The sequence below is a fragment of the Bos taurus genome, chromosome 6, assembly GCF_002263795.3.
Source record: "Bos taurus isolate L1 Dominette 01449 registration number 42190680 breed Hereford chromosome 6, ARS-UCD2.0, whole genome shotgun sequence".
Lineage (NCBI taxonomy): Eukaryota > Metazoa > Chordata > Mammalia > Artiodactyla > Bovidae > Bos > Bos taurus.
Genome location: NC_037333.1, coordinates 22,889,874 through 22,905,638, shown reverse-complemented (window position 1 = coordinate 22,905,638; position 15,765 = coordinate 22,889,874). Strand labels below are relative to the sequence as shown.

General features: G+C 37.5%; 1 protein-coding gene across 6 annotated transcripts in view; it reads left to right on the top strand.

Annotated features, from left to right (window-relative positions):
• Positions 1-15,765, top strand: part of BANK1 (B cell scaffold protein with ankyrin repeats 1) — a 321,139-nt gene that overhangs the window by 110,675 nt on the left and 194,699 nt on the right. For all 6 annotated transcript variants that reach the window (XM_059887725.1, XM_024993521.2, XM_010805953.3 and 3 more), the window contains one exon: positions 15,189-15,294. In XM_059887725.1, coding sequence (XP_059743708.1) covers positions 15,189-15,294 — 106 coding nt within the window. The remainder of the gene's footprint in view (positions 1-15,188; positions 15,295-15,765) is intronic.

Here is a 15,765-nt window from a genome sequence, read left to right as displayed (position 1 = left end):
CCAAAACAGAAGTGTGTGGTGTTAACCTGGAAATTATTATTTTCATGAGGACATTTCCAAGCTTGGTGTATTTTTTTCCTTAGTTTCATTTATCACTGTCTTCTGACAGTGAAAGTTATTTCTTTAAATTAATAACATTTGTTTGAAATTCCAGAAAAGCTAAACTTTTCTTGGAAACTCTACAAAGAGGAGTTTTCAGGGTTTTTTCACTGGTGTGACGTAGCGGTATTTGGCAGTGAGGACTTGCTGTGGAGTTTACAGTCCTGTCCAGGGCCCTCAGTCTGGACATTTTCCAGTGAATGGTAGATACTGTGAGTGCCCTGCCCTGATGGACTGAGAAGGTAAAATGCGCATTTTTTTTTTTTTTCATTGATGGTTTATTTTTTTCTTTGATTACATAAAATGGGCTTGAGATCATAGTACTGTATTGGGATCATAGCACATTTTCTTTTTTTTTTTTTTTAATTTTATTTTATTTTTAAACTTTACATAATTGTATTAGTTTTGATTCATTGTAAGCCATTCGTTTAATTTCTGCATTTTTTTTTTGTTGTTGTTGTTACATGATCCACTTTTAGTAGAAAGCTTGTTTAATGTGGAACTTCTTTATATGCTTATTTCATCAAATCTTCACTGAAAAAACTGTCATTTCATTTAACAGCTATTTGATAATTAGAATTACAACCTTGCTTAATTACCTTGGTTTTTCTGGGGGAAGGAGGAGGTAGACCAGAGGAAAGGTGAAGAAAGAGGTAGTTGAACTGCGCATGTCATCTTTAGATTTACCACAAAACACTGCCTTAGGTTTGTAACAAAACCATCAACGATAATGATGTTGACAGGTTGTCAGGAAGCCTTACTGTTTAAACTAGTTTGGAATTGGTGGCTTTGTTATTTGTTTTGTGTGACACGTTTTTTTTCTATTAGAATTCTCCTTTATGAATGATATATTTTAGAACAATGGAAAGATAAAAATATCCTAGAGAATAGAGAGTAAAATACCATTTGTCAAACTGAGGAGCCTGAGGACATTTGATGAAATGTCTATATTGTAATTGCAAAGCAAAAATAAAAGTAACAGCTTGAAATACAGATTTTGTTCATTTTCCTGTGATGTCTACCTTATTCTACTTTAAAAACTTTATTCATTACAAAAGGACTAATGAAGCGTTATATTGCATTATAAGGTATTCAGTCAGCATAGAAGTAAAGTAGTCCCCCAAACACATTTTTCTGTTGATTTTGCCTTTGGGGAGCAAAAAAAAAATATTTTATGTATAGTGAAAATGAAATGTAATTTATGACCCAAACAGTTTTTCAGAATGTTTCAAATATCCAAGTCATGATTTCGTCTGTAGCTTTGAATGAACACAAACTTTTTTGAGTAGTTTTTCGATAACTAAAAAAATTATCTGTTTCATTGTTACCCTCAGTGTCAGAAATGAGAGGTGAGGAAGGGTTCTGTCCACTGAGCCCTGGTGCCTAGTGAAAGGGGGATTGCAGGCAGTCACAGCTTGATTCAGGTTTTCACTCCTGGGAGACACTTTAAACCTGAGGTCTGAGTCCTGAGAGGTAGAATTATTCTAAATTGGTGACAGTAGACTGCAGCTTGGCAAGAAACATTAAGAGATTTGGATTAATATGTACAACTTAAATATTTTAGAGTTTGCGCTGCTGTCATAAGAAGACCTATACATGTTGTGGATTTAAAGTAAACAAATTCTGAGACTCAGATTTCAGACCAGACCAAGCGACACCATCACAATCCTGATGGAAGGGAAAGCTGCGTGTCACTCAGTTTCCTTTACATCTTGGACCGATGGGTTTCATCTCATCCATTGGCATCCAGACCATGTGAGGTGTCCCTACCATGAATTTGCTGAGATGGTAAAAATCAGACTCCACTCTTGATTAAAAGGAAGGAACTGCAGGGTCACAAAGGAACCTTGGTGTGTTTTAGGGTTACTTGGCCTCAGAGGACGTGTCCCAACCCACACTGTGCTTCTCCTTATGGGCTTTTGTTGGCTCCTTTTGACATTTTGCTTTGCTCTTATGTAGGTTATATTCTGAAAGTTGCAAAAAGTTGTGCTTTTCCTCTCCAGCATACAACACTACTATTTCTTTCATGTGCTTCTCAACTACTTAAACTGGGAAATTTGTGTATGTCGCGGATAGTCCACTGACCATCTCTACTCAAAGAACAACATACATTGGAATTTTATTCACCATACTTATTGTATATCTGTGAGGACATATACCAGTAGATTTAAGGGTTGTTCGTGTTTTTTAATATTCTACCCACTTAGCTGATCAGATCAGATCAGTCGCTTAGTCGTGTCCGACTCTTTGCAACCCCATGAATCGCAGCACACCAGGCCTCCTGTCCATCACCAACTCCCAGAGTTCACTCAGACTCACGTCCATCGAGTCAGTGATGCCATCCAGCCATCTCATCCTCTGTCGTCCCCTTCTCCTCTTGCCCCCAATCCCTCCCAGCATCAGAGTCTTTTCCAATGAGTCAACTCTTCACATGAGGTGGCCAAAGTACTGGAGTTTCAGCTTTAGCATCATTCCTTCCAAAGAAATCCCAGGCCTGATCTTTAGAATGGACTGGCTGGATCTCCTTGCAGTCCAAGGGACTCTCAAGAATCTTCTCCAACACCACAGTTCAAAAGCATCAATTCTTCAGTGCTCAGCCTTCTTCACAGTCCAACGCTCACATCCATACATGACCACAGGAAAAACCATAGCCTTGACTAGACGAACCTTTGTTGACAAAGTAATGTCTCTGCTTTTGAATATGCTATCTAGGTTGGTCATAACTTTCCTTCCAAGGAGTAAGTGTCTTTTAATTTCATGGCTGAAATCACCATCTGCAGTGATTTTAGAGCCCCAGAAAATAAAGTCTGACACTGTTTCCACTGTTTCCCCATCTATTTCCCCTAAAGTGATGGGACCGGATGCCATGATCTTCGTTTTCTGAATGTTGAGCTTTAAGCCAACTTTTTCACTCTCCACTTTCACTTTCATCAAGAGGCTTTTTAGTTCCTCCTCACCTTCTGCCATAAGGGTGGTGTCATCTGCATATCTGAGGTGATTGATATTTCTCTGGCAATCTTGATTCCAGCTTGTGCTTCTTCCAGCCCAGTGGTTCTCATGATGTACTCTGCATATAAGTTAAATAAGCAGGGTGACAATATGCAGCCTTGACGTACTCCTTATCCTATTTGGAACCAGTCTGTTGTTCCATGTCCAGTTCTAACTGTTGCTTCCTGACCTACATATAGGTTTCTCAAGAGGCAGGTCAGGTGGTCTGGTATTCCCATCTCTTTCAGAATTTTCCACAGTTTATTGTGATCGACACAGCCAAAGGCTTTGACATAGTCAATAAAGCAGAAATAGATGTTTTTCTGGAACTCTTGCTTTTTCAATGATCCAGCGGATGTTGGCAATTTGATCTCTGGTTCCTCTGCCTTTTCTAAAACCAGCTTGAACATCTGGAAGTTCACAGTTCACATATTGCTGAAGCCTGGCTTGGAGAATTTTGAACATTACTTTACTAGAGTGTGAGATGAGTGCAATTGTGCGGTAGTTGGAACATTCTTTGGCATTGCCTTTCTTTGGGATTGGAATGAAAACGGAGCTTTTCCAGTCCTGTGGCCACTGCTGAGTTTTCTAAATTTGCTGGCATATTGAGTGCAGCACTTTCACAGCATCATCTTTCAGGATTTGAAATAGCTCAAGTGGAATTCCATCACCTCCACTAGCTTTGTTCGTAGTGATGCTTCCTAAGGCCCACTTGACTTCACATTCCAGGATGTCTGGCTCTAGGTCAATGATCACACCATTGTGATTATCTGGGTCGTGAAGATCTTTTTTGTACAGTTCCTCTGTGTATTCCTGCCACCTCTTCTTAATATCTTCTGCTTCTGTTAGGTCCATACCATTTTTGTCCTTTATCGAGTCATCTTTGCATGAAATGTTCCTTTAGTATCTCTGATTTTCTTGAAGAGATCCCTAGTCTTTCCCATTCTGTTGTTTTCCTCTATTTCTTTGCACTCATCGCTGAGGAAGGCTTCCTTATCTCTTCTTGCTATTCTTTGGAACTCTGCATTCAAATGTTTATATCTTTCCTTAGCTGAAATGGAATACTGAAAGAGCTATCCTGAGTTTTCTTGTAAATGTTAATGGCAGATGTGATTTAAGTAATCCTTAAAATTAGTAATTAGATACTTCCTATAATCATTTCAAAGCTTAACAGTCTGGAAATTTGAGGAAAGGAACAGTAATGAGAAATCTATGGATTTTAGTTTTCAGTAATCCTCAAATTTGTGGTAAGAGACTTTCTATTATCATTTAAAAACTGTAGGGCACATAGCAAAACGATGGTTCTGTGAATTTGAGGAAAGAAATGATAATGAGAAATTTTATTTTCTTAGTTTATTGTGAAGATGTCTATTAGGTTTCGGAAGACTTTAGCTAAACCAGCTTACCTAATTGCTTCCTAAATCATTTTGTATTGTTTTGCGTAAATACTAAACCCCAGCACATAGCCTCATAAAGGGAAATTTCCAGACGATCACCTAGAACAGTGAATTCAGATGAAAAAATCCAAAGCCCTATTTGGGAAGATAATTAGAATTCAAGTTTTAGTGTTAGAAAAACTAGTAACTCCTGTTTAACTGAGATAATTAAAACCTTTGAGACTTCCATCTTATTTACAAAATTATCTAGGGGCAACAATAAATTTAATTTATATAGGAACAACTAGATATAATATAAAAACCAAACTAGGTCAGAATGCTGAACTATAATAGCAATTATTGATCAAAGCGTTAGGCTCTTGTTTATCAAGAGAGGTTTTGGAATAGTACCAAATAATTTTTATTAGTTGTAGTTCTTATTGATTAAAAGGTATATTTCGATGAATATGTTTATCATCTTGCATGTTATACTTTTACCTATTGAAATCTTATTTTCATCTTCGTGTTAGGTGTGCTTCATTGCCACTTTTTATTAAATTGTATGTATTATCCAATCTTTGGTTTACTGCCTACAAATATTTAATACACTGTGAAACCAGATAGGGTTGAAGTGGAGGATATGGACTAAGAGAACTCTCACATCATGAGGAATTTCCCAGTTTTTTTTTTTTTTTTTTTTAGTTCCTTTACAGATTGGTTTCTTCATTAAGTTAAAGCTTAAGCATTAGTGGCTATCTCCCTTAAAGAGGTCTTCAGAAGATTCTTCCTACTGAAAGAAACTGGTAACTTCCAGGCCTCTTAACTTTTTTTTTTTTTTGAAAGTCCTTGCCTCTCTCACAAGGTTGATAAACACACAGGGCTTCAGGGTCCTACATATTTTCCAACACTGACTCCTCCACAGCATGCCTCCTTGTCTCCTTAATTTCCTCCATTATTCCTGTGTTCCAGCCACCCAGGATGGTGCCTTCTTTAAACACACAGTAAGCCATCTACCCGGAGAAGGCTCTGGCACCCCACTCCAGTACTCTCGCCTGGAAAATCCCATGGACAGAGGAGCCTGGTAGGCTGCAGTCCATGGGGTCGCTAGGAGTCGGACACGACTGAGCGACTTCCTTTTCACTTTTCACTTTCATGCATTGGAGAAGGAAATGGCAACCCACTCCAGTGTTCTTGCCTGGAGAATCCCAGGGACGGGGGAGCCTGATGGGCTGCCGTCTATGGGGTCGCACAGAGTCGGACACGACCCGAAGTGACTTAGCAGCAGCAGCAGCAGCAAGCCATCTACCCTCCACTGCCTCATCATTAAGGGATGGCTTTGTGTTTTTCATCTTTGCATACTCACTTTCTTCACATAGTTATAGTTCCTGATGCATGTGACACAACTGATACTTAGGGTTTAAAAAAATGAGAAAAGAGTGATACCTTTTTTCCTAGTGCTATTTAAAAAAATAAGTGAAAACCTATAGTATAAGTATACAAATAAGAGAGAAATGAAATCTTCCCTTTTAAAAATTATACTGCTATTTATTTATAAAACTGAATAAATGAATCTGGTGTTTATGAAAGTAAGGAACTCTCAGAGGTTCACAATGCTAGGCACATTTGTACTACAAACCTTCCTTCACATCCTACCTCAGTCATGAACTCCATGTACATATACTTCATTGTTGTTCAGTCACTAAGCCGTGTCCGACACTTTGCAACCCCGTGAGCTGCAGTACATCAAGCTTCCCAAATATACTTCATTACTGACTTTTAATGGCTGTAAATTTTTTGATTCCAATCTTGCCTTTCTTATGAACGTTAAGGAGAGGTTCATTACTCAAAAATGCCTAAGGTCTTACCTCTCTCAAAAGACTGCTTATTATCTTTCCTTTTTCCTACTGGACTGTGGCAGTGTGGTATAAGAGAAACAGTTCTCGATAGGGCAGGAGCAGGAGTTGGATTCTTTTATTAAGTAATCACTTCATGAGAGCTCATTTTCCCTAGTGCTAAAGGAATTCCCTCCTGTGAACAGTGACGAAATTTAAGTATATGATCTCCAAGGTCATTTCCAGCTCAAATACTCATAATTCTAAGTCAAGAAAAAAAATGCTTATTTAGATTGAGAGCTATGACCATTCTCTGTTAAAGAGGATTGACTTGCAAATATATGGGCTTTCCATATAGCCTTTATTTCCATTTTATTTGTACTGATTCTTAATTCTACCCCCAGAGAAGGAAGTGATTCAAGTTTCATGTACCTTTGATCGGTTTTATTACTTGTCTTGTATTTCTGAGCAGAGATTTGGACTGTAGCCCACCAGGCTCCACTGTCCATGGGATTCTCCAGGCAAAAATCCTGGAGTGGGTTGCCATCTCCTTCTTCAGGGGTTCTTCCCAACCCAGGGATAGAACCTGTGCCTCCTGTGTCTCCTGCTTTGCAGGCTTTTGAAAGATTCTTTACCCACTGAGCTATCAGGAAGAAAACCATTAGAGATTTTTAATCAGACAAAGAATAGCCAAAATGCAATTTGAAGATGTATTTCTGGATTCATTTTTCATATTGTTTGTTCCCCTAATTGGAATGAACCAATAAGAGTAAAACAAATCCTTTGAAGTTTAGATGCGACATTTCCTGTGTGCTATGTCTCTACTTGCGGAAATGGTCAAGCAACGGTTAATGATGCCTGATTAGGATAGTTCAGACTTGATGATTATACTCACCTCAGTTACAAATCATTGACTCAAACAAGAACACACAGCTAGTGCACTCATCCATTTCTTTAGAGAAAAACAAGTAAATCAGTTGGCTTTAATGGTAGATACAGCAGCTGTTATAAGAAAAAAAGCATTTCTGAGCACAGAAATAGCCAGTGACATAACTATACTGTTGTTTTTCTACAATTCTTGACCTTATATGTCATCTTAGTCCATTTTCATAGTTATTGGTCCCATATGTTTTAGTTTATGTTTAGCTACTATTTAGAATATATTTTGTTAATGACTTCTTAATTTATAGTCTCTGCTCACTTGATGAAAATAAATGCTTCCTCAGTGTTTTATGTCTCCCAAACTAAAGTGTCTCTCTTGCAGCTTACATCCCCTTTCTTCTTGTCAAGCTGGGGCTGGCTCTGACTGCCCTCTGCAGAGGATGTCTGTGTGCTGGTGTGAATGGTGTCTGTAACAACCCCATCCAAGTACAGCCTTCTGCTTTTACTGTCTAGTTCTTTAGAGCATTCAGATCTTCAATCATAACGAGCATTTGTAAACAACCCTAAAAAACAAAGCACAAGTCAAACACCGTTAACAAGGTTCCTTCATAGCTTTATTCATATAAACAACAAAGTAGGAACAAACCCCAAATATTCCATACCTCTTCAGAAATTAGAAGACTAAAAAACCTTGTGGAAAAAATGTGTTTGTTTACATTTACTAAAAGTCGTTATACATTCTTATGGTTCTCTTTATTAAGTAGTATTGATAATAAGATAAAGAAATAAAGTAGAATATAATTTGGGAAATTTAAATTGTGTTTAGCATTCATGAAATATGCTTCTATATTAAACCATATCAAGACATAGGAAATTAAGTAACATAAATCTTTAATAAGGAAAATTAAACTTCTAAGAACTTATTATTTTTCAGAGATCAGCCATTTAGTTTCATCAACCTTATTAAGTATCAACACACAAACAAATATACATCAGTTATGCACAAGTCCCTTTCAATAAATCTGATGAACATTTTTAAATTTAATGTAACTTGAATTTTCAGCAGCAATTAACACCATGGAACAAACTTACTGTCTTGATTTAATTTTTTCCCTTAACTTCCAGGAAGACATGTGTTCCTGGTTTTCTTCCTACATCCTTTGCCTTTCATTCTCAATATCCTTTGCAATCTCTTCATTGTAGATCTATAAAATAAAATCTTAAACCTATCCAGTTTTGATTCTTAGACACCTATATTTTTGATGGATATTTCCTCTGCAGTTAATCGCATTGGCTTATGAGTTATACACCAACTGTGGATTTCCTTTAAGCCTATCTCTCACTGTTCTCTAACTCATGAAATTACATCATGGTCAATCTAGTTTAAAAGCCAGAAACACTCAGCCTACAAATTCAATCCATTATTAAACCATAGCAGTTTTACTTACTAAATATTGCTCACTTCTCTACACATCTCTCTAGTTCTGACACTTTAGTGAACCTTTTGCCTACACTGCTAGACTAATCTCCTAACTGGTTCCCAACTGTAGGTTTTGCACACACCCTACTTATCTCAAGTCCCTGGTCTGTGAGGTTATTTTAAAAAGAATGATGTCAGCATATAATTCTCTTGCTCAAATAATTCAATAGATTCCAGTTGTTAAATGGATTAAAAAAAATCATTAGCATGAAAAATATGGCCTTGATGTCACTGTCCCCTCTCACCTTCCAACTTAATCTTTTTAATAAAGTAATTTATTTTTAGTTGGAGGATAATTGATTTACAATATTGTGCTGGTTTCTGCCATATATCAACATTAATCAGCCATAGGCATATGTATGTCCCCTCCCCCTTGAACCCCTTACTCCTCTAAGTTGTCACAGAGCACCAGATTTGAGCTCCCTGCGTCATATAGTAAATTTCTACTAGCTGTCTAGTTTTACATATGGTAATATATATGCTGCAGTGTCTCAATTTCTCCCACCCTCTCCTTCCCTCTCTGTGTCCACAAGTCTGTTGTCTATGTCTGCGTCTTCACTGATGCCCTGCAGATAGGTTTATCAGGACCATCTTTCTAAATTCCCTGCTGCTGCTGCTAAGTCGCTTCAGTCGTGTCCGACTCTGTGCGACTCCATAGACGGCAGCCCACCAGGCTCCCCTGTCCCTGGGATTCTCCAGGCAAGAACACTGGAGTGGGTTGCCATTTCCTTCTCCAATTCATGAAAGTGAAAAGTGAAAGGGAAGTCGCTCAGTCGTGTCCGACTCCTAGCAACCCCATGGACTGCAGCCTACCAGGCCCCTCCGTCCATGGGATTTTCCAGGCAAGAGTACTGGAGTGGGTTGCCATTGCCTTCCCTATATATGTGTTAATATGAGATATTTGTCTTTCTCGTTCTGACTTACTTCACTCTGTATAATAGGCTCTAGGTTCATCCACCTCATTAGAACTGAATCAAACGTGTTTCTTTTTATGTCTGAATAATATTCCATTGTGTATATATGTACCACAACTTTTTTATCCGTTCATCTGTCAATGAAATCTAGGTTGCTTCATGTCCTGGCTATTGTAAATAGTGCTGCAATGAACATCAGAGTATATGTGTCTTTTTCAATTATGGTTTCCTCAGGGTATATGCCCAGTAGTGAGGTGCTGGGTCATGTATAGTTTTATCCTAGTTTTTAAAGTAATCTCCGTATTGTCTTCCACAGTGGCTGTATAAATACATTCCCCACCAACAGTGCAGGAGGATTTCACTTTCTCCACACCCTCTCCAGCATGTATTGTTGTAGAATTTTTGATGATGGCCATTCTGACTGGTGTGAGGTGATACCTCATTGTACTTTTGATTTACATTTCTCTAATAGTGATGTTGACCATCTTTTCATGTTTGTTCAGTTCAGTTCAGTTCAGTCGCTCAGTGGTGTCTGACTTTGTGACCCCATGAATCACAGCACGCCAAGCCTCCCTGTCCATCACCAACTCCCGGAGTTCACTCAGACTCACGTCCATTGAGTCAGTGATGCCATCCAGCCATCTCATCCTCTGTCATTCCCTTCTCCTCCTGCCCCCAATCCCTCCCAGCATCAGGGTCTTTTCCAATGAGTCAACTCTTCGCATGAGATGGCCAAAGTATTGGAGTTTCAGCTTTAGCATCATTCCTTGCAAAGAACACCCAGGACTGATCTCCTTCAGAATGGACTTGTTGGATCTCCTTGCAGTCCAAGGGACTCTCAAGAGTCTTCTCCAACACCACAGTTCAAAAGCATCAATTCTTTGGCACTCAGCTTTCTTCACAGTCCAGCTCTTACATCCATACATGACCACTGGAAAAACCATAGCCTTGACTAGATGGACCTTTGTTGGCAAAGTATGTCTCTGCTTTTGAACATGCTATCTAGGTTGGTCATAACTTTTCTTCCAAGGAGTAAGCATCTTTTAATTTCATGGCTGCAGTCACCATCTGCAGTGATTTTAGAGCCCCCCAAAATAAAGTCTGACACTGTTTCCACTGTTTCCCCATCTATTTCCCATGAAGTAATGGGACCAGATGCCATGTTCTTAGTTTTCTGAATGTTGAGCTTTAAGCCAACTTTTCCACTCTCCACTTTCACTTTCATCAAGAGGCTTTTTAGTTCCTCCTCACTTTCTGCCATAAGGGTGGTGTCATCTGCATATCTGAGGTGATTGATATTTCTCCCAGCAATCTTGATTCCAGCTTGTGCTTCTTCCAGCTCAGCGTTTCTCATGATGTACTCTGCATAGAAGTTAAATAAGCAGGGTGACAAAATAAGCATGGTCAACAAAAGAGTCCGAAATGCAGTTCTTGGATGCAATCTCAAAACGACAGAATGATCTCTGTTCGTTTCCAAGGCAAACCATTCAGTATCACAGTAATCCAAGTCTATGCCCCAACCAGTGATGCTGAAGAAGCTGAAATTGAATGGTTCTATGAAGACCTACAAGACCTTTTAGAACTAACACCCAAAAAAGATGTCCTTTTCATTATAGGGGACTGGAATGCAAAAGTAGGAAGTCAAGAAACACCGGCGTAACAGGCAAATTTGGCCTTGGAATATGGAATGAAGCAGGGCAAAGACTAATAAAGTTTTGCCAAGAAAATGCACTGGTCATAGCAAACACCCTCTTCCAACAACACAAGAGAAGACTTTACACATGGACATCACCAGATGGTCAACACCAAAATCAGATTGATTATATTCTTTGCAGCCAAAGATGGAGAAGCTCTATGCAGTCAACAAAAACAAAACCAGGAGCTGACTGTGACTCAGATCATGAACTCCTTATTGCCAAATTCAGACTTAAATTGAAGACAGTGGGGAAAACCACTAGACCATTCAGGTATGACCTAAGTCAAATCCCTTATGATTATACAGTGGAAGTGAGAAATAGATTTAAGGGCTTAGATCTCATAGATAGAGTGCCTGATGAACTATGAATGGAGGTTCATGACATTGTACAGGAGACAGGGATCAAGACCATCCCCATGGAAAAGAAATGCAAAAAAGCAAAATGGCTGTCTGAGGAAGTCTTACAAGTAGCTGTGAAAATAAGAGAAGTGAAAAGCAAAGGAGCAAAGGAAAGATATAAGCATCTGAATGCAGAGTTCCAAAGAATAGCAAGAAGAGATAAGAAAGCCTTCCTCAGTGATCAATGCAAAGAAATAGAGGAAAACAACAAAGTGAGAAAGACTAGAGAACTCTTCAAGAAAATTAGAGATACCAAAGGAACATTTCATGCAAAGATAGGCTCGATAAAGGACAGAAATGGTATGGACCTAACAGAAGCAGAAGATATTAAGACGAGGTGGCAGGAATACACAGAACTGTACGAAAAAGATCTTTACGACCAAGATAATCACGATGGTGTGATCACTCACCTAGAGCCAGACATCCTGGAATGTGAAGTCAAGTGGGCCTTAGAAAGCATCACTATGAACAAAGCTAGTGGAGGTGATGGAATTCCACTTGAGCTATTTCAAATCCTGAAAGATGATGCTGTGAAAGTGCTACACTCAGTATGCCAGCAAATTTAGAAAACTCAGCAGGGGCCACAGGACGGGAAAAGCTCCATTTTCATTCCAATCCCAAAGAAAGGCAATGCCAAAGAATGCTCCAAACTACCACACAATTGCACTCATCTCACACGCTAGTAAAGTAATGCTCAAAATTCTCCAAGCCAGGCTTCAGCAATACGTGAACCGTGAACTTCCAGATGTTCAAGCTGGTTTTAGAAAAAGCAGAGGAACCAGAGATCAAATTGCCAACATCTGCTGGATCATGGAAAAAGCAAGAGAGTTCCAGAAAAACAATTTCTGCTTTATTGACCTATGCCAAAGCCTTTGACTGTGTGGATCACAATAAACTGTGGAAAATTCTGAAAGTGATGGGAATACCAGACCACCTGACCTGCCTCTTGAGAAACCAATATGCAGGTCAGGAAGCAACAGATAGAACTGGACATGGAACAACAGTCTTGTTCCAAATAGGAAAAGGAGCATGTCAATTTTAAAGATAAGTGTTACTCAATTTAAAAAGAGAAACTAAATTATTTGTTCAGACTTCTTTCCCCAAACTAGCCTTTGCACTTAATTTCTTCAGTCAGTGCAAAGGCTAGTTTGGGGAGTGAACTCTCCTCATGAGTAGATATGCACTTTTCTCAATCACAGTGATTGTATTTCATGTGTTATATCTGAGGGCTCACATCAAAGTATTTATTTAAACTCTTAAGTAATTCTGTTGGGTAAGTATTATTAAGGTCCACAACTAATGAGTCCTGAAGCAGGCATTTCAACCGAGGTTTCTCAGATCTCAAAATATATTTTCTTCCTGGTATCATTATTTTCAAGTTATTTAAAGGTATTCTACAGCTACATGAATACCTAATCAATATAAATACAAAATATTTGAAGGAGGTGTTAAATTGCATTGTTTTATACTCTTAACATTTATTTTTGCATATGTGGTCATGACATGTTTGAAATTCTTAGAACTGACTCAGAACTGACTCACTTAAAACTTAAAAAAATTAATTTGACAAAGGAAAATATCTCTTTCATCTTAGCCCAATTTACTTGTTTATTCTTTTACATTAAGTGCTTAAAATTGAATACTTATAAAGTGAAAAGCAAAAGGCTTTTTATAACCAGAAAATATTTGTTCTGTTCTCTGTCATTCTCTTTACAAGCTGTAGGAGGAAATTTTGTTTAAGATATGTAAACTATGTATCAAATTTTCCTTTAAATGTCTACTGTGGCTGGCTTTCATAGCACACATTATGAACAATGGAATAAACGAAGTGAATCTTATTTTCTTTTACTAGGGAAACTTAAGGAAACATAGAAATTTGTTATAAGAAAAACAAGATGTTTTTAGTTCAACCATTGCTTTTCTTTTTAGATGCTTGAAAGTAAAATGCTGCAAATGATATATTTTGTTTCCTATTTTGAACATTTCACAGCCTTCCTATGATTATTTCACTGAAATCATTTCTCTTGTTAAGATTCTTTACTACTACTGTATTTCTCTACCAGATTTTAAAAAATAACTTAGTATTCTGTAGTCAACCTTAGAGGTTTATTCATTCAACATCATTATTTTAAAACCTTTTTCCTTGCCTCTTGTCAGCTATTAAAGGTGGGAAGACTAGATTTTTATATTTTTAACCATCCTTCTAGTTAGATATGGGCTTCACAAGTGGCTAAATGGTAAAAAAAAAAAAAAAAAAAAAAACTGCCTACCAATGCAGGAGATGCAGGTTTGATCCCTGGGACAGGAAGATACCCTGGAGGAAGAAAGGGCAATCCACTCCAGTATTCTTGCCTGGGATATCTCACAGACAGAGGAGCCTGGCGGGTTACAATCCATGGGGTCGCAAAGAGTCGGACAATACTGAGCCACTAACACTTTCATTCTGCTTTGCGTTACATGGCTATAACTTTCATCCTTTCTCTTCACTTCTAAACAGGACTTTTAGAAAATCCAGAAAGGCTTGAACCACTTTATTATTTGAGGTATGCAGATTATTGAAAAACGAAGAAATAGAGTAACATCATTTTTTTCAACCCACTTAATTTCTGTGACTTCGTATTGGCAGTCTATCTAATTTACCTGGAAATCATTTCATAAGTCTTTAGTAGATATTTTTGTTCCATAATCCTCTCTCCACCCCATGGCTTTTGTTCATTGGCCTACTTTCTCAGCTTTAGTCATCTAGGTCACAAGTCAGTTTAATCCCAGCCATTGCTTCACAAAACACAATTTAAAAGAAATGGTAGCTTTTGCAGTCCGTTATGTCATTGATAGTACAAGACTAGTAGCTCCTCCCAAAATGTTCAGATTAGGGAAATAAAGTTGATATATAATTATATCTACAGGGGAAAAAATAGGTCAAGATGAATATTCACCCTCACTTTGACACAGAAGTAAAATAATCTCATTTCTGACCCTTAAATTGAAGAATCAGATTCATCATTTTATCTCATTTATTAAAATGAAGCATATATTTTAACAGAATTTATTATTGAAACAAATTACAGTGTTATCATTGACTTCATATAAAACTCTTCTAAAATTAGTCAATTTTCAAGTCAATTAGCTCATCCAAAGAGAGTAAGTGAAAATTGCTCAGCCCATGGAATTCTCCAGGTCAGAATACTGGAATGGGTAGCTTTTCCCTTCTTCAGGGGATCTTCCCAACCCAGGGGTCAAACCCAGGTCTCCCACATTGCAGGGAGATTCTTTACCAGCTGAGTCACAAAGGAAGCCCAACCAAAAGCAAAGACTTATTTCTTGCATTCATTTTTCTATTATTCTAATAACTGGCTTTTTTCCAAGTCACTAATATTTTGTATTATTATGTTTAAAAAGTTGTAAGGATTATTAAAGGTTACCCAGTATTTATCCCAGTCAATAATTTTTATTATATTACACTAAGGTGTTTCTTTGTAAATAATTAAACTAACAAAACATTTCCTTTTCATTTGAAAACAGAGTGACATTGACGAACTTGATGATATTCTCACATCCACATTCAAACATGAGATACCATACTATGAATTCCAATCACTCCAAACTGAAATCTGCCCTCAAAAAGAATGTGAGTATTTTCCAACTGCATCAATTATTCTTTTTGCCACATTTCACTCTATATAACTGCTTAATAAATATTATAGCAAAGAATATAGAATTGCTGATGAAATGTTTTCAAAACTCCCATCCCCTGGTGAAAGAGCTGGTTTTTATTCTAAGGAAATATTTGGATAATGAATGAGGAAAATTGTTCATCATAGCATTATTTATAATTACCAAAAATGGAAATAACTCAGTCCTTTAAAGATAGGTAATTGATCAAATAAATTTTGGTACTTATGTTAATGCAACCATCATAAACAAATTTTATTATAAACTGATTTGCTGACTGGAGTGATGCTTTGATTTATATTTAATTGAATAAAAGTAGGATATATAGCAGGAGATAGAGTGTGAGCCTGTTTTAAGAAGTACATATGTTTAATAGCATATGTTTTGTGTATATATATAAATGCACACATGCATATATATGTGTACA